Source organism: Neoarius graeffei, chromosome 8, assembly GCF_027579695.1.
Source record: "Neoarius graeffei isolate fNeoGra1 chromosome 8, fNeoGra1.pri, whole genome shotgun sequence".
NCBI lineage: Eukaryota > Metazoa > Chordata > Actinopteri > Siluriformes > Ariidae > Neoarius > Neoarius graeffei.
This window is the reverse complement of record NC_083576.1, coordinates 46,839,066-46,865,102: the sequence shown is the minus strand read 5'-3', so window position 1 is coordinate 46,865,102 and position 26,037 is coordinate 46,839,066. Positions and strand designations below refer to the sequence as shown.

The 26,037-nt window shown below is 40.9% G+C and overlaps 1 protein-coding gene across 1 annotated transcript in view; it reads right to left on the bottom strand.

Moving 5' to 3' along the window:
* cyfip2 (cytoplasmic FMR1 interacting protein 2) overlaps positions 1 to 26,037 on the bottom strand; it is a 162,508-nt gene that overhangs the window by 55,474 nt on the left and 80,997 nt on the right. Inside the window, exons 11-18 of the mRNA XM_060927697.1 lie at positions 20,298 to 20,535; positions 19,114 to 19,406; positions 13,821 to 13,968; positions 10,462 to 10,615; positions 9,546 to 9,702; positions 1,951 to 2,047; positions 1,767 to 1,843; positions 151 to 259 (exon numbers count right to left, since the gene is read on the bottom strand). Of these exons, the coding sequence (XP_060783680.1) occupies positions 151 to 259; positions 1,767 to 1,843; positions 1,951 to 2,047; positions 9,546 to 9,702; positions 10,462 to 10,615; positions 13,821 to 13,968; positions 19,114 to 19,406; positions 20,298 to 20,535 (1,273 nt within the window). The remainder of the gene's footprint in view (positions 1 to 150; positions 260 to 1,766; positions 1,844 to 1,950; positions 2,048 to 9,545; positions 9,703 to 10,461; positions 10,616 to 13,820; positions 13,969 to 19,113; positions 19,407 to 20,297; positions 20,536 to 26,037) is intronic.

The window sequence follows — 26,037 nt, the reverse complement described above, 5'->3', positions numbered from 1 at the left end:
CATCCTGTTTGTCACTTTCGGTAAAACTTTACTTCAATGCCAACAGAACAAGAAATATATCTAACTCGAAATTTTGACAACAACTATTAAGCTGAATGTATAAAAGACTGTGATGTTCAACACATGGATGGACGTGAATAAAGGCTGTACCTGCACATGCCTTTGTTTCAGCAGCGTCTCATAGCGGTTCGAGGGGGGATAAGGGATAATCACGCCGTAGTTCTTACATTCTGCCCTGAAGCGCTTGTCCAAGAGAACACTGAGACAAACATATCCATATTCAAAATATCCCAGTTTAATGCTTGACTTAAACATTCAACATCAAACTGAGTGTTAACCCTCTGGGGTCTGAGGGTATTTTCTGGCACTCTAATGATTTTGTTGTCAATTTCAACAAATCTAAGCTGTATTTTCAAAGTCATATGATTTTTTTTGTATTCAGCTACAATAATATCTATGTAGTATGTATATCATGATTGTACTTAAAAAATAACAGATAGATGAAGATGTTGTCAAAAGCAGTTTTAGAACTGTGTTGGAATGTGTGAAAAACATGACCTTACCCATTGTGACGAACCGTTTTGGTCACTTGAGGTGATTCTGTTCAGTCTTAGGAATGTATCAAGCACAAAAACTTAAATCTGCTCCACTGATTTGGACAATTAACTGGCCATTAAAAAATGTATGTCCTATTGTTTTGGGATAAAGGGCTGGCAGTGGGAGGGGTATTCAATGAGAAGAGTAAAAAATTCCATTCCATTCAATGAGAAGAGTGAAAACCCCTCCCACTGCCAACTCTTAATCCCATCAGGTCAAGTGACCAAAACAGTTCGTCACGATGGGTAAGGTCATGCTTTTTCACACATTCCAACACAGTTCTAAACCTGCTTTTTACAACAGCTTAATTTATCTGGTATTTGACTTTATTTTGTTATTTGACTCTATTCAGCGTGTCTTAAAATTAACTCTTGTACTATTTTACTCAGTTCAGAGCCACAACCAACTCTGTTACACAATTACTCTGTAATTTTGCTCCCACTCCAACTTCAAATTTTACTCTCTAAACTCAAAATTAACTATTTTTGAGGAAAATATTTTTAACTCTGGAAAAATTGCTCAGTCATTTTTGCTGTGTATGCACTACAGCACACGCATATCAACCGATCTGCTCATCAAAAATATTTACTTACTCGAGCTGATCTTCGGCTGGATCAAGTCGAAGTAAAGAAAAAAAGGCACCGCTCATCATCAGTGTCGCAGTTCTCAAGATTGAACTGAATCGCTGTCCTGAATCATCCGAAGCACATAAAATCCGCATGCCGTCTTGCAACAAGTTTTACCTCCAAATAGCCTAAACTGTGTCCGACAGTTTTTATCCTGTTTACGGTGGGCGTTCCCACCACAAAACAGAAACCAATCGAAACCAAAAGAGTGAAAGTGATTATCATGCCGTTACCATGGGAACAGTCTTTTATGAATGCGTAAGCGTGTGCTCAGCGCTCCGACTCCAGTGTGACTGAGTAAGGTGACAAGTTTTATGTTTCACGTAATTTAGGTAATTTAAAAACTATTTGGCAATGGGCACACAGGGAAGTGTAAAGTATAAAGTTTCTGTCAGTATGTTTATCATGCTTGTATGATGAAAAACTCAAAGATATTTACCTAAATACATGACCTACTCATTCTAAACCTGTCGAGCTTCGCCGGGGAAGCTCTCGACCCCAGAGGGTTAAATGGAAGGTAAACGAGATATCATGATTGCTCACCTCCCCGCCATTGCTTTATAGTAAGCAAATATTTGATCAGCTAATTTGTATACAAACTGATCAAAACACAGGTTCACCTAGACAGAGAAGCAAAATGATCATTGCTTGATTTATGATAATCTCGGAAAAAAATAGGTTGAAATGTGTAAATTACAACAGCATGCTAAGAAAGATATGACTCTACCTCAGCCTCTATCTCATCGTAGAGGAACTGCTTCTTGAACTTGGTTAGAGCGTAATATCCACTGTCATTATAAAGATCCAAAGGATACAACACATATCTGAAAACAAAACAAAAAAAACAACAACAACAACAGTAAAATATGCATTAAAAATACACTACCGTTCAAAAGTTTGGGGTCACTTTGAAATGTCCTTATTTTTGAAAGAAAAGCACTGTTCTTTTCAATGAAGATCACTTTAAACTAATCAGAAATCCACTCTATACATTGCTAATGTGGTAAATGACTATTCTAGCTAAATTCTACTAAATGTCTGGTTTTTGGTGCAATATCTCCATAGGTGTATAGAGGCCCATTTCCAGCAACTCTCACTCCAGTGTTCTAATGGTACAATGTGTTTGTTCATTGCCTCAGAAGGCTAATGGATGATTAGAAAACCCTTGTACAATCATGTTAGCACAGCTGAAAACAGTTGAACTCTTTAGAGAAGCTATAAAACTGACCTTCCTTTGAGCAGATTGAGTTTCTGGAGCATCACATTTGTGGGATCGATTAAATGCTCAAAATGGCCAGAAAAATGTCTTGACTATATTTTCTATTCATTTTACAACTTATGGTGGTAAATAAAAGTGTGACTTTTCATGGAAAACACAAAATTGTCTGGGTGACCCCAAACTTTTGAACGGTAGTGTATATTAAAATTAAGCATCCTTAATGGCTCCTTTGCACTTCTTCCGACAAAAGAGCAAGAGCACTGAGATTTTATATACTGTAATGCGCTTTAAGAATAAATTCCATCCATCCATTATCTCTAGCCGCTTATCCCGTTCTACAGGGCCGCAGGCAAGCTGGAGCCTATCCCAGCTGACTAAGGGTGAGAGGTGGGGTACACCCTGGACAAGTTGCCAGGTCATCGCAGGGCTGACACATAGACACAGACAACCATTCACACTCACATTCACACCTACGGTCAATTTAGAGTCACCAGTTAACCTAACCTGCATGTCTTTGGACTGTGGGGCAAACCGGAGCACCCGGAGGAAACCCATACAGACATGGAGAGAACATGCAAACTCCACACAGAAAGGCCCTCGCCAGCCGCTGGGTTCAAACCCAGGACCTTCTTACTGTGAGGCGACAGCGCTAACCACTACACCACCGTGCTGCCCCTTAAGAATACATTATTATTATTATTATTATTATTATTAATAGACGGATAAGTAAACGGAAGTAATTCATTTTCAGTGTAGAGCTGCACGGGGCTAAAGACAGCACTGGCCCTCTGTGGGTGAACAATCCTTCGAACTGATTGAGGCTGTGGATGTGCTGAAGCTTTTCGTTCTGTCCAGAGTGCAACCATGTGACCAGAATAATATATTTTGGTTGAAAACATGTGCATTTAATTCCACATATCTGAGTAAAACAGACATTATGAGTCAAAATGAGCAATATGTTATAAGTTTAATATGCAGTAATACAGTGTCTTGGAAAAGTATTCATCCCCCTTGGTGTTTGTCCGGTTTTGTCGCGTTCCAAGCTGGAATTAAAGTGGATTTTTGGATGGTTAGCACCATTTGATTTACACAACATTCCTACAACTTTAAAGGTGCACTTTTTTTTTTATTGTGACACAAACAAACAATGACGTATATTTAATCGGGAATCAACTCATTCGTGAGCAATTGACGTATTGAAAGTCTTTTTGACTTTTGCAACGGCCCAAAGATCGTTAAGGTGTCGATAACTGTAGCCGTTGCTCGTCTCCGGTACAATTAGTGCAGTTTGATAAGGAAATGAGCTGTAGATTTTACTGAGCATCTTACAGAACCAGCCACAGTTCTTCTGGACACTTTGACTGTCGCACTCGCTTCTTAATTTTGCACCAAAACCCAGTAGCCTTCATTATGTTTTCTTTTTTAATCTGAAAAGTGGCCTTTTATGCAATATGCTGTTCAGATACAAACATTTTTTTTCTGTAATATTTAATTTTGTGCTGGAAAACGAACGTTTGGACTCTGAAATGTTTTTGTACCAACTCGATAATGTAGAAGTCATAAACTAGAAATCTATTCTTCATTTGCATGTGATGTCATAGCTAATTATGCATGAGGCTTTGAACCGGAAGTGGGCCATGTTGGAGGATATACACAAACTCACGCGGCGCACATTTACTATAGAAGACATGCTCGAGAGGATGTTATGCTCAAGAGTTCCTTTTGTTTCTTCGTTATGCCGACTCTTTGTGCTGTAATTGGATGCGGCATAACTCTATTTGAGACAAGGGGACTTAGAAGTTCTTTAGAATTCCAGCAATTATAAATAATCAAGGAGAAAAAAAAAAAAGAGAGTTGTCCATGGAGCGTAGACGTCAATGGCTGTCCAACATAAACCGGGCTGATCTAAGTGATGAGAAAGTAAAAACCACACGAGTCTGCAGTGAACATTTTATCAGTGGTAAGTGCTACAAACTAGTTAGTTATTAAGGAAAGAAAGATCGCAATCTATAAGAAATATTGGATTGTTGAATAGCCTGGTTGTGCAGAAACTCGCCGCTGTCAAACGTGACAAAGCCGTGATCATCGAGTGTGTGAGACGACAATCAGAGGCTTCTACGATTATTTCATTTTAAAAAGAGCTGTATATCATTTTTGATGACGCTGCTTTTATTTCGCTTTTTCTTTCCATCAGGGAAATCAGCTTATCTCTACAATTTTACGGATGCAGACTGGGCTCCAACACAAAATATGGGCCATGACAAAATCAACAAGATCAACTGTGAGCTACTGTTCACTTGCGTATCCCCCCACTCTCGCTTATATCAGAATGCAAGCAATCGAAGGAATAGGACACTTATTATGTTGACTTCAACAAATAATTAATCCCGAAACAAGTAAGTAAATAAAGAGCACTGTAGTTTATAGTTGCTGAGAAAAATGTGATGAAAATTTTGTAAATCCACCCTATACGCTTCATAAATACAGGAAGTCGATGTGCGACAGACCCGAAAACGGTACACACGGTATAGAACCCCAAGTTGAAGTTTGATACCAAGTGGCTATGATTTGTGGTTGCTGAGAAAAAGGGTGTTTCAGATGGACGGAAATACAGAGATATTGACAAACAGACAGATGTAAACCAGTATACCCCCCCCCCCCCTTCCTTCAGAGCGGGGGTACAAAGATGGTAGCTACTAAAGCAGGAGCTCAAAACACTAGGCTTACAGAGCACAGAAACAAACACAAAATTATTGAAGAACCTTCCCAAACCGTCAATCGAAAATGATTCATGCCAATCCACTGCCTCAATAATAGATTAGATCAAAAATAGATTAGAGAAATAACTATAAGCTTCAAAATGTAACTCCTCTTTACATTCCAGTCTGTACTCTTACCACTGTTCAATGATGAAAGCAGTTTTGGTCACATGGTTGCAAACGAAGGATAACAAAGTTTGTATGAAACGAGGCCATAACTCTGGTAAAATGCGACTGAATTGAACGAAATTGCAACATACGTATTAACGAAATATAACAAAGAATCCTGCCAAGTTTCGTAAAATTCCTCCCAAAATTGTGAGAGGAGTTGATTTCAGAAGGTGAACACCCTTCCCAGGACGGATGGACATCGCCACGACACAATCCCCCTTCGGGCCTTTCAGCCAGCGGGGGATAAAAATTGTGAGGGAAGTTGATTTCAGAAAGCAAGCACACCTTAATGAAATTGCCAAAGTACAAGTTTGTTCATAATCAAGGGCCTAACTCTGGTAAAATTTGCCCAAATTAAACGAAATTTCAATCTGCGTATAACTGTCATATAACAAAGCCTTATGCCAAGTTTGGTGAAATGCCTCCAAAAATTGCTAGAGGAGTTGATTTCAGAAGAACGTACACCCTCATGAAATTGTCAAAGTACAAGTTATTTAATCAAGGGTCAAAACTCTGGGAAAATTTTCACAAACGAAATTAAATCACAATACGTGTATTACAGTCATATAACAAGGCCTTTTGCCAAGCTTCGAGAAATTCGTCCACAAATTATGAGAGGAGTTGATTTCAGAAGGCGAGCACACCTTCATGAAATTATCAAAGTACAAGGTTGTTAATCAAGGGCTGTAACTCTGGTAAAATGCGACCAAATTGAACAAAATAACAATATGTGGACTACCGACATATCACAAGGCCTTTTACCAAGTTTTGTGAAATTCTTCCAAAAATTGTGAGAGGAGTTGATGTCAGAAGGTGAGCACCGTTCCCGGGATGGATGGACGGACATCGCCACGACATAATCCCCCTTCGGGCCTTTCAGCCAGCGGGGGATAAAAATTGTGAGGGAAGTTGATTTCAGAAAGCAAGCACACCTTGATGAAATTGCCAAAGTACAAGTTTGTTAATAATCAAGGGCATAACTCCGGTAAAATTTGACCAAATTAAACGAAATTTCAATCTGCGTATAACTGTCATATACCAAAGCCTTTTGCCAAGTTTGGTGAAATTCCTCCACAAATTGTGAGAGGAGTTGATTTCAGAAGGCGAGTACCCATCCCAGGACGGACATCACCATGACATAATCCCCCTTCGGGCCTTTCAGCCAGCGGGGGATAAAAAAGGGGTGCCTAAGACTTTTGCACACTACTGTATATTTTTGACATGGCTTTAAATGTTATGATTATTTATTTGTGATGTATGTTTCTCTAAATCTCTGAATAAAAATTACACTTCAAGTGTATTTCATGTCCGTAAACCCCACTTCTTTCCTTGTAGAAAGCAATCATTATGTTGATTGACCATGGTGTTTTCGAACCGTAGCTGATCCAAAAGGCCATAAATTGATGGAAAATCAATAAGATCAGCCGATTTTCACAGAATCTGCCGAGACTGAACCAGAAGATCCCGAAGGGGTGCATGATGTCACATGTGTAACAATCCAAGTATCGATTTTGTTCCTGTGCGCAGCAGTGGTTAGACCAGTCTCGATATGGAATCATGTTTTGGAGAGAATTCTGATAGTGATTGGGATTCTTATATATTGGATGAAGGGGCAGATGGTTATCAAGGATATTCCGGAGTAATGGTTCTCTTTTCAAGCCCCCAAGACGAAAAACTGCCAGTTCACGACAGTCTTCCTCTGTAGCGCACGCAAGATGGGGAGATAGATAGATAGATAGATAGATAGATAGATAGATAGATAGATAGATAGATAGAGAGAGAGAGAGAGAGAGACGTGCAGAACGTGGTGATCACCTTTCATCATGTTTTCCTGAACAAAAATAAAAACAAATTGAGTCTTGCAATATTGTAATCTGAGAGCATTTAACACATTTCAGTTAATAATTAATGATGATGATGATTGCACACTCACATTTTTCTTCCTGTTAAAGTGCATCAGATGTGATAAGATGAGATGTCGCAAGCATGTAAATGTTGCTCACAGTCCTGCATCTGGTGCACTGTGTGTGTGTGATATAACAGGGGAATTGATAAACTGTCCAAATGTCAGATCAAATGCCATTTATTAAATCAATGGGTTTCTTTTTTGCTCCAGTAATTCCCATGTGGTCGTTCTGGTGGTGATGAACGCTTGATGAATCAGATTTATTATTAGTAGGTGACACGAAATCTGCGTCCCCAAGCAGATCCCCAAGAAAGGCAACTTCAAGGAGTGCAAGAATTGGAGAGGAATCACCCTGCTTTCGATACCAGGAAAGGTCCTAAACAGGATACTCCTGGAGAGGATGAAGACCAAGGTGGACAAGAGGCTTTGGGATAAACAAGCAGGGTTTTGAGGAGAAAGATCATGTACGGACCAGATCGCCACACTCAGGATCATAATCGAACAATCCATAGAGTGGAACTCCTCACTACATGTCACTTTTATGGATTTTGAGAAAGCCTTTGACAGACTGGACCGCAACACACTGTGGAGCCTCCTCAAGCATCATGGAGTTCCAGGGAAGATCATCAGATTGATCCAGAACACCTATGAGCCTATGGGCTTTGATTAGGCCATTCCAAGACATTTAAATGTTTCCCTTTAAACCACTCCAGTGTAGCTATAGCAGAATGTTTAGGGTCATTGTCCTGCTGGACCATGAACCTTCGTCCCAGTCTCAAACCTCTGGCCGAATCAAACAGGTTTTCCTCCAGAATTGCCCTGTATTTAGTGTCATCCATCTTTCCTTCAATCCTGACCAGCTTTCCTGTCCCTGCAGATGAAAAATATCCCCACAGCATGATGCTGCCACCACCATGCTTCACTGTAGGAATGGTGTTCTCAGGGTGTTGGCTTTGCACCACACATGGCATTTCCCAGTCTCTTTTGACAAGAGAATCTTCTTCCATGTGTTTGGGGAGTCTGCCACATGCTGTTGAGCAAACTCCAGACAGGTTTTCTTCAGCAATGGCGTTTTTCTGGCCACTCTTCCATAAAGCCCCACTCTGTGGAGTGTACGGCTTAAAGTGGTCCTATGGACAGATACTCCCATCTCCGCTGTGGATCTTTGCAGCTCCTTCAGTGTTATCTTTGGTGTCTTTGTTGCATCTCTGATTAATGCCCTCCTTGCCCGGTCTGTGAGTTTTGGTGGGCGGCCTTCTCTTGTCAAGTTGTTAGTGGTGCCATATTCTTTCCATTTTGCTATAATGGATTTAATGGTGCTCTGTGGGATATTCAAAGTTTGGGATATTTTTTATAACCCAACCCTGATCTATACTTCTCCACAACTTTGTCTCTGACCTGTTTGGAGGCTCCTTGGTTTTCATGCTGCTTGCTTAGTAGTGTTGCAGAGTCAGGGTCCTTCCAGAACAGGTTGATTTATACAGACATCATGTGACAGATCATGTGACACTTTGATTGCACACAGGTGGATCTTAATCAACTAATTATGTGACTTATGAAGTGAATTGGTTGGAGCAGCTCTTATTTCGGGGTTTCATACGGAAGGGGGTGAATACTTATGCACACTCCAGATTTCTGTTTTTTCATCTTAATTATTGTTTGTGTCACAATAAAACAACAATTTCCACCTTTAAAGTGGTAGGCGTGTTGTGTAAATCAAACTGTGCTAACCCTCCAAAAATCCATTTTAATTCCAGCTTGAAATGCGACGAAACAGGACAAACACCAAGGGGGATGAATACTTTTGCAAGGCACTGTACAAGCTAGAATGACCACTGTGTGAAAAGCTAGCAAGCTGGTTATCTAATTAGCAACGCTGAAGATTTGAACAAATACAGGCGCTACCTTATTTATATGTTACTACATTTATACACATAAACTGTACATTTGTTGAACTTCTGAAATGAAACTTTTTTACATTTCAAATCAGACGTTTTATGAAAGCCACAAAAATCAATATTTTTTCCTCTAAGTGTCATATTTGACATTTATGTTTCTAGATGTCACATACTAAATAAATAAATAAAAAAAACAGAGCTCTTGTAATGTTAGTATGAGCCTCTCTCTCTCTCTCTCTCTCTCCCAGGCTCGTCTGTGTCCCATGACAGGATCACACTGAGCAAAATGTCAAGGAATTCCTTTACTGGCATAAGACAGAATGCAAAAATGTTGAAATGTGTGAGTGTCTAAATGTTCGCAGCCCTTACTCCATCATGGAGGGTTCTTTGGTCTCCAGAATATGGTCAGTGAGGATCCAGGGCATGGACATCTCAATGGGGAACTGGATGCGCCGACCCATGGTGAGCTCCAGGAAGAACTCTCGGAACCAAAGCTGCGACAGGTCACAGCACTGCTGAAGGGCCTCTGAGGATCGATTATGACAATTTCATGACTTCTTCCAGAAACCTTTACAGCAATACAGCATTAAAGAGGCTCTGCATAAAACCCATGGATGCAAACAGCACGCCTTTTGGCGGATGCCGCCTTTTTCACGGCTGTCTGGGGGACTTGTGTGAATCGTGCACATCCGATGAGTTTTTTTTTTTTTTTTTTTTGGGGGGGGGGGGGGGGTGTTGGAGTGTCTGATTGTAATTTCATCAAAGTAAATTCTGTATTAAAATTACTAAATAAGCAAATGCCGTTACAGTCCATGAAACATAGGAAGTATAAGTATGAGAAGAAAACAGTAAATCAGAAAGCTGCGCACGTAAAGCCAATTACGTAACTTACGTTGGACTGATGGAAATCCTTGCGCGTGCAGTGAAGTGCAGCCAGCAGCAGATAATGGCGCGCAGCCAATTGGCTTTACGTGCGCAGCTTTCTGATTTACTGTTTTCTTCTCATACTTATACTTCCTATGTTTCATGGACTGTAACGGCATTTGCTTGTTTAGTAATTTTAATACAGAATTTACTTTGATGAAATTATAATCAGACACTCCAACCCCCCCCCCCCAAAAAAAAACTCCTCGGATCTGCGCGATTCACACAAGTCCCCCAGACAGCCGTGAAAAAGGCGGCATCCGCCAAAAGGCGCGTCGGTATGCCAGGGTGAATATGGGAGCTTGAAATACTGGTTAGAATGCTGTGGGTTTTTTGTTTTGGTACGAAAGAGATTTCTCACCGCTGAAGTTGAGGAGGTGGGTGTAGAAGAAGGAGTGCTTATGAAAGTCCTCTATGGCCTGAACTATCGGGCCATCCAGGCTGCTGCGCAGCGTCTTCTTTGAGCCACTCTTGTCTGCGATCAGAGACTCGAGCATGGTTCGCACCATGTACAGCTGCGAAGGGACAAAATCTTTTTTCAATCGTTCCAGAAATCTTCTAGAGAACTGTAAGCAGCAGGCTTGTAGTACTTGAGTCCGACTCGTGCCCTAATTTTAAGGACTTGTGACTCAACTTGGACTTGAACACTGACGAATCGGACTTGGACTCGTACATTAACTGCATTCGAACTCGTAAATTGGAGATGAGGACTCGGATTTTTTCTTTCTTTCTTTTTTTTGTAACATGCCATAATAATTTGGCATCAGATATTTCTATCTATGTTAATTTTTGTACGAATTTAGTGCAAGAGTGTCACACCTGTGCGCCTTGGCACGTGCATCAGATAGACTCTCGGGCGCGCTCCGGACAGTTACGAGTCCGAATGCAGTTAATGCACGAGTTTCACAGAAACGCATCAACAGCCACCGTCAAATTCGGCATGCCGTATGCTCACTGGTCGTGCTGTGAAAATTGTGCATGCAGACGCTCATTTAAGTTTCCAAATCTGTCATTGCGTAACTCTTGAATATTTTCTATTGTGAATAGAATCATTAAAAAGCTGATAATCGCTGCTTTCCAAAGAAATTTATCTCATTAAGAACTGTTCAGTACTTTGGGAGTAACGGCAGGTTGAAGTCAGTACAACAGGGTAAAAACTCTGCTTGCGTGACGTCGGGAAACTGCCGGTGCTTTTTGAGTTACGGGAAAGCGCTCAGGCTCTCTCTCTCTGTCTCTTCTGATCAGTTTCTGACTGGATTACTCGTGAATATCAATCAAATAACTTTTACAGCGATGTTCTGTAGCTCTCACTGTTTCTGATGAGGTATTCAGCAAAATTTTCCGTCAGCTAGTTTTGATATTATGATTCACGGGAGACTTTGAAGTGAGTTTTCATAGCTTTACCTACTTATTTTTTCAAATCAAACTGATTCATGTAAATAAATAAATAACTATTTTAGAACATATACTACCGTTCAAAAGTTTGGGGTCACTTTGAAATGTCCTTATTTTTGAAAGAAAAGCACTGTTCTTTTCAATGAAGATCACTTTAAACTAATCAGAAATCCACTCTATACATTGCTAATGTGGTAAATGACTATTCTAGCTGCAAATGTCTGGTTTTTGGTGCAATATCTCCATAGGTGTATAGAGGCCCATTTCCAGCAACTCTCACTCCAGTGTTCTAATGGTACAATGTGTTTGCTCATTGCCTCAGAAGGCTAATGGATGATTAGAAAACCCTTGTACAATCATGTTAGCACAGCTGAAAACAGTTGAGCTCTTTAGAGAAGCTATAAAACTGACCTTCCTTTGAGCAGATTGAGTTTCTGGAGCATCACATTTGTGGGATCGATTAAATGCTCAAAATGGCCAGAAAAATGTCTTGACTATATTTTCTATTCATTTTACAACTTATGGTGGTAAATAAAAGTGTGACTTTTCATGGAAAACACAACATTGTCTGGGTGACCCCAAACTTTTGAACGGTAGTGCACCTGTAGTTGTTTTGATGAAAAATACTGAGATCTTAGTGGTCAGAATAATATTTTAAAAAACCCTAAGTCAGAAACACGAGTGTCAATTTCAATTCAATTAACTGGAATTGTTTATTGGATGCGGCTCACGCAGTTTTTTCAAGGTTATCCTTGAAAGCTGTAAATATTAATCGAAATAATCATTTTCATTTTTTTCGCGGTCTGGTTTCCGTCAAATCCTGCGCTCTGATTGGCTGGCTAGCAGGTCCGTATCCTATGATACGGACCCCAGTTACGGACCCCGGATACGGACCTCTGGCGACTCGCTCGTTCACAACAACAACAACAAACCTAGTAGCAATTTTTGTCAACATTTATTTTCGCATTTCTCAGGAGAATAGCATTAATTTTACAGCATGGATAGCGATAATGACAGTGTTCACAGTGAAAGCGAGTTTTACTACCCTGAGGAAGAAGAAATAAAATAAAACATTTCAGGAGAAAGCTAAAAACCTCTAACTTGCTAACGCCGAGCAAAAACATGGCTGAATCCTGAATGACTCAGTTTTGTATAAATAGGGGACTACATAGGCGGCAAAATGTAGTTTTTTCCTGCCATGGAAGTGCACTTGCATACCGAGGAGGAAGCCATTTGCATTACAGCCGTGAATGAGGATTCAAAATGGCGGCTTGGCTCGGTTTTCCCTTTCGGGCGCTCTCGTTTTCTGTTAGAATTTGGTAAAGAAAAAATAATAATTATTTAACAGCTTACGGTCGGTCCGTATGGTGAAATACTGTGACCTCGGCCTTGAATACTGACCTCGGCCCAGGGGGCCTCGCTCAGTACTTTCAAGACCTCGGTCACTGTATTTCAAGATACGGACCTCCCAGCTGGTAAATAATATTTATATATATATATATTCTTTCATATAAACACTATTCGACCCTACTTTTGAGAAATACAAAGGCCTACAGAGCACAAAGAGTGGATTAGAAATATTCTTTGAGTACTTTTTTTTATTTTGATAGAGAACGGTAGATGTGAATGACATTCAATGCTTATTTATGCATATTTTATCATTAACACTGATTTCTCCTTCTTGGTGATCTATCAGTGAGAGTCAAGATCAGCTTTATATTGCACAAATAAAGCCATTTGGTGAAACTGAAGAAGAGAATGTACCGATTTAACATTTTTTAAAAAACCTAATTAGCGTAATTAATGCTTATTAAATACTAATTTGCATAATTTGTTTTTAATAAATTTTTATAAAACTTTGTATTCAGTATACAATCGTCTATGTGCCTGCCAATTTCCATGTAAATATCTTTTTTTTTTTTAATTGTTAAGAAAAAACATTTGATCTCATTCGTGCATGAGGCCAATTTTGGACCACGTTATCCTCGTGTGTAATATTACAGCAGTTTCGGAAAACTAAGCCGTTTTTTCAGTCTTTGATTTGTAATGTCTCAAGAACAGAAAAGCATATTTTAATTCCGTAAAAAAGTATGCTGCTCTGCAATCACTTCTGAATTCAGTGAGCCCAGTTACAAGTGATTCGGATTGAATCTGAATTTTCACCTCGTATGCCGAGTCACTCCAAATGGTACGGTTGGAGTCTTGTTCTCGGTCTCGACTTGAAATTTTCTTTAATGACTCGGACTTGAACACTGGGGATTCGAGACTGGACTCGGACTTGAGGTTTAGTGGATATGAGAAAAGAACATCTTCAGTGGAACTGACCTGGGTACTTGAGGGGCCAACGGCACGGCGGGGCACTTTGATATCAAAACCTCCTTTGGGGTCCTTCTCTCCCCTTAGACAAGGGTCATTGGGCGGCTCCCTGCCTCCCTCCCAGTCACAGATGGTCTTTCGAATGGCCTGTAGAACACTGCAAGGACAAATATGGCAATGTTTCAACGGTGTGGATGCAAGTTTTTATGAAAGTAACGAGGAATTTCGCAAGCACGTGGCCATCGTGCACTGATGCTCGGCATTTTATAGTGTACAGTGCTGTAGAGTGGATTGTAGATGGATTAGCATCTGACTACTCGTGTTTCCTGGCTACCTTTATGTTCACATCATTAGTTCATGCATAAGAAAGCTAACAAAAGGTCTAATGCTGATTATTAGATATGATTTGGCATTTGCAGGCTACAAGCAAGTCACCGGTAACCAGAGGTGGACAGTAAAGAAGTACTGTACATAAGTATGCTTTTTGAGTATCTGTACTTTACCTGGGGATTATTTTTGTTGGAAACTTATGACTTTAACTTCACTACATTCGAAAGACAAATATCGTACTTTTCACTCCACTACATTTCTATCAAGGTCCTCCTTACTATGACGCAGCTTTGAAAGTGGATGTTTTTTTCTTTTCTTTTCTAAAACGTGATTGTGATTGGGGGTTTTTTCCCCCAGGTGACACTGAGACAGCCTGTCAGTAATCACTAGGGTCGCGTCACGTCCGTAGACTGGATAAAATCAAGTTCAGTGATTTCTCCGCAGCATTATTTGAACATGATTGTTCAGTTGATGGCAGAATGGAAGGAGGCGGTTCTTCTGGAGAATGCGCGCACCCATGAACCTGTGTTTCAGTTTTCTGAAAGGATTAAAGATTCGTTTTGTTTTAAATGTTTGCTTTGTTTGCCAAAAACGAACCATATCACGGCCTACAAAAACTCGCCGTCCACCCTGCGGAAGCATATTGAGGTATGTAAACGTTTTATTCCAAGAGAAAGCTTGCAAAAGTTGTCTGTGCTTTTCGAGTTAATGATAACGTTGCAATAGCTGTGCAGTCTGGTTAGTCAAATGACTTTCGATGGGTTTGCCCACCAAGTTGCCGTAGCCTTGTCCACGGCTAACGTTGACACTGAAAACGGGGTTACGCTAACATGAATAATGGTGACTTATCTGAAGTCCTTTCAGAAATATGTTTTCGCATAATCTTGCCAAATAAACAGAATGTAGAAATCTTTCTTTTCTAGTAACGTTAGCGACCCAGTATGATTTTGAGGTTGAAAAGAGTTTGCTAGCATGTCAGGTGGAGCTTCAGCACTACAGGTTCTACAACCCCGAAAAAAAAGTTGGGACAAAGTACAAATTGTAAATAAAAACGGAATGCAATAATTTACAAATCTCAAAAACTGATATTGTATTCACAATAGAACATAGACAACATGCCAAATGTTGAAAGTGAGACATTTTGAAATTTCATGCCAAATATTGGCTCATTTGAAATTTCATGACAGCAACACATCTCAAAAAAGTTGGGACAGGGGCAATAAGAGGCTGGAAAAGTTAAAGGTACAAAAAAGGAACAGCTGGAGGACCAAATTGCAACTCATTAGGTCAATTGGCAATAGGTCATTAACATGACTGGGTATAAAAAGAGCATCTTGGAGTGGCAGTGGCTCTCAGAAGTAAAGATGGGAAGAGGATCACCAATCCCCCTAATTCTGCGCGGACAAATAGTGGAGCAATATCAGAAAGGAGTTGGACAGTGTAAAATTGCAGAGTTTGAACATATCATCATCTACAGTGCATAATATCATCAAAAGATTCAGAGAATCTGGAAGAATCTCTGTGCATAAGGGTCAAGGCTGGAAAACCATACTGGGTGCCCGTGATCTTCGGGCCCTTAGACGGCACTGCATCACATACAGGCATGCTTCTGTATTGGAAATCACAAAATGGGCTCAGGAATATTTCCAGAGAACATTATCTGTGAACACAATTCACCGTGCCATCCGCTGTTGCCAGCTAAAACTCTATAGTTCAAAGAAGAAGCCGTATCTAAACATGATCCAGAAGCGCAAACGTCTTCTCTGGGCCAAGGCTCATTTAAAATGGACTGTGGCAAAGTGGAAAACTGTTCTGTGGTCAGATGAATCAAAATTTGAAGTTCTTTATGGAAATCAGGGATGCCGTGTCATTCGGACTAAAGAGGAGAAGGACGACCCAAGTTGTTATCAGCGCTCAGTTCAGAAGCCTGCATCTCTGATGGTATGGGGTTGCATTAGTGTGTGTGGCATGGGCAGCTTACACATCTGGAAAGACACCATCAATGCTGAAAGGTATATCCAGGTTCTAGAGCAACATGTGCTCCCATCCAGACGACATCTCTTTCAGGGAAGACCTTGCATTTTCCAACATGACAAGGCCAAACCACATACTGCATCAATTACAGCATCATGGCTGCGTAGAAGAAGGGTCCGGGTACTGAACTGGCCAGCCTGCAGTCCAGATCTTTCACCCATAGAAAACATTTGGCGCATCATAAAACGGAAGATACGACAAAAAAGACCTAAGACAGTTGAGCAACTAGAATCCTACATTAGACAAGAATGGGTTAACATTCCTATCCCTAAACTTGAGCAACTTGTCTCCTCAGTCCCCAGACGTTTACAGACTGTTGTAAAGAGAAAAGGGGATGTCTCACAGTGGTAAACATGGCCTTGTCCCAACTTTTTTGAGATGTGTTGTTGTCATGAAATTTAAAATCACCTAATTTTTCTCTTTAAATGATACATTTTCTCAGTTTAAATATTTGATATGTCATCTATGTTCTATTCTGAATAAAATATGGAATTTTGAAACCTCCACATCATTGCATTCCGTTTTTATTTACAATTTGTACTTTGTCCCAACTTTTTTGGAATCGGGGTTGTACAAGCTAGTCAGTAAATCCAGTCGGTGGCTTCAGAGGCGTTAGGTTTTGTAAGTGTTGTGGCAATAATACAACAATGCACCGACAAAAAATGTACTTTTAATACTTAAGTATTTTTAAAAACTTTGACTTAAGTAAAAATTTGACTGGACAAGTTTTACTTGTATCGGAGTAACATTTAACCAGTGGGATCTGTACTTTGACTTAAGTAATGAAGTTGGGGATTTTGTCCATCTCTGCCGGTAAGTTTAAGGGACAGTCCACAGAATGGGTGCCATTTGCTTGTTGTACCACTCCCAAATTAAACTTAATTTGTTATATCTTTTCAAGACTGATTATAATAACACACTTATTTAACTATTCAAAATGTATACTGGTCAACCTCAGGCTACGTTATTTATTTTTTTACAAGGTTTGGAAGTCAAAGATGGCTGCATACTCTTTTTATATGAGTAACAGGACTGAAAGTAACAGGACTGAGTTTTTAGCCTAGGATTAGCTAATACATGGAATTAAGCCACATGGCATCATCGTTAATAGCATGACCACACTTAGCACATTCTAGTGATTTACCAAAAATCTGTATTTTTAAAATAAACAAATATCATCTAAGAAATTATTTATGTAACAGGACAGTATGTTGACATTGAACTTATCAGTCAAAGTTAAAAAATCATCAGATATACAAAAAAGTAAATGAGAGAACTAACTTTTGGTCTTCCCATGGCCTTCAGAAGACACAACTGATGTAACTTCCTGCTGAGCATGTGATTTATGGAATGTTCCAAATTTGTCAGATGGGGTAATATGTTTGGGTAACAGGACTGAGTGAAAACCCAGGGACACGACTAAAATGTGTATTTTAACTAAGATATTGTGGATTTCTTATGAAAAAACTAGAAAAGCACTCGGAGAGCGCAGACCTCCGCCAAGAATCCTTTAAAAAAATCCGGGATCCAGAAGGTGATCCAGATCACCGCCAAAATTTAATGGATTGTTACTTGTGCCCAGTCACACCTCTGGAAAAAAATTCAGAGCAATCCGTTCATAACTTTTTCCGTAATGTTGCTAACAGACAAACCAAAAAACAAACAAACCAATGCTACCGAAAACATAACCTCCTTGGCGGAGGTAAATATATTTAAACCATGGATAGGACATGGAGTCACACAACAGTGCAAAAGAAATACTGTTTCTGAAGGATTTTAATCACAATATTTCATAGTTAAGTATCAAGTTAGAGTGCGGGGACAGGTTTTCAGTGTTTTAGGTCGTTTTTATTAATCCTTACAATTATATACACTATATTGCCAAAAGTATTTGCTCACCTGCCTTGACTCACATATGAGCTTAAGTGACATCCCATTCCTAATCCATAGGATTCAATATGACGTCGGTCCACCCTTTACAGCTAGAACAGCTTCAGCTCTTCTGGGAAGGCTGTCCACAAGGTTTAGGAGTGTGTTTATGGGAATTTTTGACCATTCTTCCAGAAGCGCATTTGTGAGGTCACACACTGATGTTGGACGAGAAGGCCTGGCTCTCAGTCTCCGCTCTAATTCATCCCAAAGATGTTCTATCGGGTTGAGGTCAGGACTCTCTGCAGGCCAGTCAAGTTCATCCACACCAGACTCTGTCATCCATGTCTTTATGGACCTTGCTTTGTGCACTGGTGCACAGTCATGTTGGAAGAGGAAGGGGCCAGCTCCAAACTGTAAAAACAGTCTGCATGCCTGGGCGCTTGATTTTATACACCTGTGGCCATGGAAGGGATTGGAACACCTGATTCCGATAATTTGGATGGGTGAGCAAATCTCATCTCATCTCATCTCATTATCTCTAGCCGCTTTATCCTGTTCTACAGGGTCGCAGGCAAGCTGGAGCCTATCCCAGCTGACTACGGGCGAAAGGCAGGGTACACCCTGGACAAGTCGCCAGGTCATCACAGGGGTGAGCAAATACTTTTGGCAATATAGTGTATCTTAAATTTGAAATCAGATCAATGTGCAGGACATTCTGCGTAATAAGGAAATGTATTTTAAAGTACATTTTTATGTGCATTTATACATATAATTTTCTAGGGACGGAAATGGCACCGATTCGGTGGAATGGCTCTTAAATTATTACATTGCCATAACGTATTGTAACCAATTTTCTGGTCTATGGGTCCCTGAAATGTCGAGACTATGTAGAGTCACACAAAATATACACGTTTAACCTCATAGTCTTTCATTTCAAATCCAATGCACTGGAGTATAAAAAAAAAAAGAACAATGTGCCGGTGTACTGTAAAAAAAAAAAAAACGTAGCCATTTTCATGACGTTTTCAGAGACGCAGCCATGAAAATAGGAAGACGCTAATCCTACCTGATCAGGACGTTCTTTTTCTTGCGCACGGCCTGCCTGAGCGGCTCTCTCAGAGTGACCTGGGCAAAGTCCTGCAGCGCAGCATAGATTGTGTTCCTGATGGCCTGGTTAAACACGCTCTCCATGCGGCCCATCAGCACCTGCAGGCCTTTGATCATGGCAATCACTTCCACCAAGGCAAATTTCTCTTCACTGGTGTAGTTATAGCGTGTAGCACGCTCGTACTCCTCGGCTGTGCCAGGACAGTCCTTGTTGCAGAATTTATCAGTGGGGTGCACAAGTTTCCATGAGTACTGGAAGAGGAAGTGAGAGAGAAAAGAGGACCAGAAATAAGAGGGAGCGAAATCCTAAACATAAACCACATAATTAAGAACTGGCTGAAGTAAAAAAAAAAAAGTGACTGCTGTATCAATAGGGGTGTTCACACGGCACATATTTGCATCGATGCTGCACCGATGTATTTTGTTGCGATATATCTTACACCGGTGTAAATTTTGTGGAGCGTTCACACGTCACAAACCTGCTTACTAGAGAGAAGCGTGTTAGCGCCGGTGCAGCCCCACTTGCGTTCACACGGCAGTTTTTGCGACCGTGCTATACGATAGTAATAATGCGGAAATTAAATATGCGCATGCGTGAAAATGTACTTCCTTTTCTCGGTTGTCATGGCATCACCAAGCGCTGGGAAAACAACGTGGATGAAGACACCAGTGTTGCCAGATACTGCTGACATTTTCCAGCCCAAAATATGTTCAAATCCGCCAAAATGCACTTAAAACCGCCCAATCTGGCAACACTGGAAGACACGCAGTTCTGTTGTTGTTGATATTCGCCATTTTGGAAGCGCAAAATACCAGGATGCAAATTATGCAATGCCCGTATGTAATCAACTCTCCTCACGCGTAGCGAGTCTACCCCTGTAGCGTTCAGACGTCCCATTTTATATCGGTGCTGCCCCGCAAACTAGCATTTACTCCGGAGTAAATTTCTTAAACCACCTCCCGAGCAGGGTTAGATTTGCACCGGTTTAAGCAGCTTTCAGGGGCTACACCGGTATAACTTTGTACCGTGTGAACGCTCTACCGGGGCAGCCCCGGTGCTACACCGGAGTAAAAGTTGCCGTGTGAACACCCCTTATGTATTAAGGCATGAGTTACAGTTCTCTGTGTATCACACACACTTACCACCTCCATGACATGAGTGCTCCACTTCGAGAGGAGCTGCAAACCTCGGAGGGCCAGATCGAACAGCTCCCTGTACTCCTCGTCAGACTTCTGGCTGTCCAATCCAGAGCCTGTGACCACCTCGCTGTTACTGTAGCGTGCTAACTCTGAGATGAAGCGGATGTGGTCATCTCGGATCTGCACCATCTGCTCACACAGGTTATACTGGGGACTAATGCTGCTCTGGGTGCAAGTCCACCTGCGGAGTTAAATGAGCAATTCGTGAACTTCAAAAACACGCATCAAGAGGAAACTTGCGACCCTGCCTGTCCCGAACAAAACTAACACGGATCTGACAAAAACAGCAATACTTAACGATTATCCACCTCAGGCTCAGTGAATATCGGTGATTATTAGACCTGTTTTTCCATGGAATAAAAACATGCATTCTGTTCCCTTCTAGTGGGTTTATTGATGGCATGCAATGTTGTTATCGTATCGTTTTTCCTCCGTGTATCACGCCACTCTCCCCAATGGAGAACGAGCGTGCAATATTGCGATAATATTGCACGCTGTCGAGACAACATGACGCCACATGTCGGAGCTCATGCGGAGATCCGATAACAAAACTGTTCTGCTGCGCAGGCGCACAATCATTTCTTTGTCGGCCGGGAGAGAGAGAAGACGGGGTTAACTCAGTGCTCGGTTTAAGCAATAAATAAATCAATCAATAAATAATAGTTTATTAGCATAATCCAAAACAAAACTGGGCTCTTACAATGCTAAACTATAAACAAAGACACACACACGATTCATAAAAATAGGCTAAGGATATGAGAAATTCGAAACAAAAAAGAATAAGGGAAAAAGAATATCTAATTATATGCATGTATAACTAAATCTAAGAAAAATCTAAGAATAATGATAATGATCATAAACAGCTTGCAGCAAAAAAAAAAAACCCTAATGATTATAATTAATACTAAGTAGGTATGAGCAGCACTTTTTTAAATAACTTTTTAGTCAGGTTGAATTATTCATGTAAACTGATACAGCTTCTTATAGGACGGGAATTAAAAATGTTAGAAGCGCTATCTTGAAAAGTTCCTGACATTAATGGCACCTTAAGCTTAAGCTCACCAGATGAGTGGAGAGACCGTGCTGGTACGTGTTGTTCTAACTTATGATAAGACGGCCAATAACTACAATGCAATGCCTTAAAGTGCATATCATGGGTAAATTCAGGAGCGAGATCAATGTAATTCTCCTATTTTATATTCAACTTTGGTCAAATATCTGTAACATTTTGCATTTTGTGCAATTTTTTTTTTACCTTGCGCAATACCAGAAAAATTCAGCTGAAATCGAGCCATTTGAGGCGAATTGGTCCGCCTCTGAAAAAAACTTGGCATTTGGATTTCCTGGCAAACATTGATTTTCGTGACGTCGCGTGCGGGATGCCTCCTTCTGAATCCTACGCCAGCGCTGGTTTGTTTATGAGAAAACGACCTGGTGGTTTTCTGCAAATTTCTTCAACGTTATCGCGTAATTATTAAAATGGTGAACAGATGTATCGTAGGAGGGTGTAGCAACACCAATCTTGATGGGATTAGTACTCATCGTTTTCCAAAAGACCGGACAGTGAGAGAGAAATGGGAGCGCTTGGTCTACACAGGCTGTGCACTGAAACCATGCAAAGCTCGCGCAGCCTGCTGGCGCTTCCGCAGGTGACGTCACGAATCTGGCTCCAGACTCGCTTGGGATTTTTCCAGACACGTTTTGTTCTTTTATTTTTTTCTGCTGTAGACAGATGGCCTTGTGCAAAACTACCCTTCTGGATGAGTGTGTAAAGGGACATACTTTCAGATAAAAAAAAAACGAAATTGGTCCAGAATATGCCCTTTAAAGAGGAACTGAAGTCATTTTTTAACTTGCTTTATTTCTTAATTAACGTGTTATTCGATTAGATTTTTGGTTTTATTAACCTTATACCGTGACTCGTAGTGGCATATTATATTACACTTATCAGCCTTTTCGTTTTTTAGCCATGTTGAATGTAGTTCATTTGGTCCACAACAGGTGTCGCTTATCCGTGTGATCTTCACGAGACTTGTGCGAGACTTCGAAACATGAAGTGTCAGCGCTGCCATTTTGAAAACTGTTTACACAGCGGCCAGATCGCCATATCATTCCAATTTAGATTAATTTTGAGATTTGCCGACTTCATCAGTGACGGAGATTATTCCATACGACTTGGAACCAACGTGGAGTAGAGAAGAGTTGTAAAGACAACAGGATAAGGACTAGTCCGTCGCGCTGGTATTTACGTCATTACCGTTGCACAATTAAAACGTGCCGGATCAGGCGGCTGGTGGGTTTTCAAAATAATAAATACATGCATGTATTTTTGTGATAAATCCATATTATACTGAGCGCATTTCCCACATAATCCTCACTAAGGTTTCGGACAGTGCTACAAAATGGCGTCCACACTATATAGTGCGCTATATAGTGCGTAGGGAGCGATTTCGGACACAGGGAAAACTTCCGGCTTGATTACGTCAGCATTCGAAGGAGGGTGCGCGCGTCTTTTGACGACGTTGGCAGATGTCGGTCACTTTGATTTCTGCTGTACGTTTTACTTCCGTCCTACGATGTCTCGCACAGGTCTCAGCGAATCTCGTTTACGGCCGTTGCTTTGACAGATATATTACAGAGCATATTTCAAACACTCATAACTTGCTACAGCAGTGACAAAATAGCTGTCAGAAATGCATTCCGATATTTAATAAAATGAGATAAATAGCACTTTGATAATAAAAAAAAAAATTGCCTTCAGTTCTCCTTTAAATACTAACTTACACAAATTAAACTCTCTACGCTCTACAATGAAGAGCCAGCCTAGTTTAAGAATATCAGACGTCTGCAAAATAAAATACTTAGTTACGAAACTCGCAGCAGCCAGCTGTAATCGCTTAACAAGATAATCAGGCATGGGATAAGATACTGAATCATTGTTGAGACGATATCATTGTTCCGCTTCAAAGTTTGTTGAATCTCAGCTCTAAGGAGATGAGCTGTGGTCGTCCTTTCAAGCACTTGTTCATTAACAGAAAGGTTGGCTTGGTAGTCGTCAAGCTGGTGAGCATGTGCAACTTGTTGAGCAGACAGCAGCATATACTTGGTTTTCTGTGAAATAAACTGAAAACCGAAGCTAAAGACGCGCTGAGGACCCGAAAGGCTACCATAACTTCATTATATATTCTTCATGCATATTTACAAGAGAAAAACATACCAATGGATATCAAAAAACTGGAAAAGAGACGCATCTGAGATGTAAAATTTCCGTGCTCGCGAGTGACTGTGACAATTTGTAAACAAGCATGGCCGTGAGGTTTGCTTCGTTAAAAGCGGAAGATTTTGAAAGAATTTTGACTGCTAGGTCGCGCCATTGTGTGTAGTTGTCGATGTTGAGTTTTAAAGTAACTAAGTAAATTACACAGGGAAAATTAAAAAAAATAATAATAATAACATTCAGCTTGACTGCGCTAGCACTGGCCTTCATTAACAGTACGCTGGCTTGAAGGTAACGAGACTGCCGCGCTAACAGCACCGAGTCGCAGGTAAGCTCGCGCTGGCCTTCGAGAATGCTGCTCTGAAGAGAGTGTGTCTGTATAATAATAATAATATTGGCTGGCGGCGACACGGTGGTGTAGTGGTTAGCGCTGTCGCCTCACAGCAAGAAAGTCCTGGGTTCGAGCCCCGTGGCCGGCGAGGGCCTTTCTGTGTGGAGTTTGCATGTTCTCCCCGTGTCCGCGTGGGTTTCCTCCGGGTGCTCCGGTTTCCCCCACAGTCCAAAGACATGCAGGTTAGGTTAACTGGTGACTCTAAATTGACCGTAGGTGTGACTGTGAGTGTGAATGGTTGTCTGTGTCTATGTGTCAGCCCTGTGATGACCTGGCGACTTGTCCAGGGTGTACCCCGCCTTTCGCCCGTAGTCAGCTGGGATAGGCTCCAGCTTGCCTGCGACCCTGTAGAACAGGATAAAGCGGCTACAGATAACGACATGAGATGAGATATTGGCTGGCTTTTTTTTGTGGTCTATCAGATATATTCCATTCAGCTAACTCGTCTTCGACTCGTTCAGTAGCATGCTAGCTGAATGGAACACATCTGATATACCACTCAAAGCCAACCAATATTATTTACATAATGACCGAGATGAAGTCGAGGTTATTATTCACAGATATTCCATGAACCTGAGGCGGATAATTGTTTTAGTATAAATACACAGGTGATTATTTTAAAAAAAAATCATTCATTTCAAACTTTAAAAGTGGCATACAAATGTACAGAGTTGTGTCACTTATCCATGCTGAGTCACATAAAATACTTTGTTTTGAAATAGATAAAACAAATCACAATTCCGTCTTACCGTTGAATAATTTTAGACCAAACTTCGTGGCGTCTTGACCGCTTTTAGGAACAGCGTTTTCTTTCATAATTTGTAATTCTTTCTCACTTACAGTGACGAAGCGATTCACCGCCATTTTTGCTCGAGGTGATTATTGAGAAATCGTCCGAATTTCTCGACCAATCAGCGCGCACGATTCTCTATAATCACCTGCGTATTTATCAGGCTTGTAGAGTCCGACTCGTGCCCTAATTTTAAGGACTCGTGACTCGACTTGAACTTGAGTAATGATGACTTGGACTCGGACTCGTGCATTAACTGCATTCGGAGTCGTAAATGGGAGACTCGGATTTTTTCTTTATTTTTTGTAACATGTCATAATACTTTGGCATCAGATATTTATAGCGACATAAATTTTTGTACTGATTTTGCGTAAGAGTGTCACAGCTGCGCGCCTTGGCACGTGCATCAGATAGACTCTTGGGTACGCTCCGTAAACGACTCGCAATCAGCGCGCCTATATAAAAACTGTGAAAACACACTTACTTTGCGAAGTATTGAGCTGCGTTGCTGAGCCTTATTTCCTTGTTTGGTTTCCTGATCTCTGATTTCCTGTTTCTCGTCTTTGATTCTGCCGAGTCTACGATAGCCTGTTTGTGCCTCGCTCGACCGATTGCCTGTTTCACTGTTTTACATCTGCACTTACATCCGTCTCCCAACCATCTCTGACAGAATACTTCGCACTCCCTGACTAAGAGAATGCACATTCACCTGTTCATACGGCATGTTCAGGAACAAACAGATGCTGTGTTCACATATATACCGGTACGAAAGTGGTATAACTGTATCGATACAAAGTATACCGGTACAGTTTAGTGCATCTGTCCACACTAGCGAGAAATGTTTGCGGTTTTCTTTCACGGTAGTTGAAATGCACGTGCGCGAAATGTTTCCGTGGTTACCGACTAACTTCCTTCCGAGAATATGGCGGATGAAACAACGTGTGTGTGCATTTTGTTGTCAATGTACAGTCTGTATTTCTGGTGGTCATTTATTCTGTCGAATCGTATAAAACGCGCGAGGCAGTTGAGAAAGAAACAAAGAAAACGAATCTCCGTTCTTCACTATTTATTCAGCGAAGACATCGATTGAGGTGTGTGACTTTGCGCATGCGCATTATATTTGTATCGATACAGAACCGCTTCATCTGTCCACACTACAGCGAAGCGCTACAGTACCGATACGAAACCCATACATTTGTGGGTTTCGTACCGATACAGTTATACCGCTACAGTACCGGTATAGTTGCTAGTGTGGACAGGCGTTGCGCTACGAAAGTAATATCGT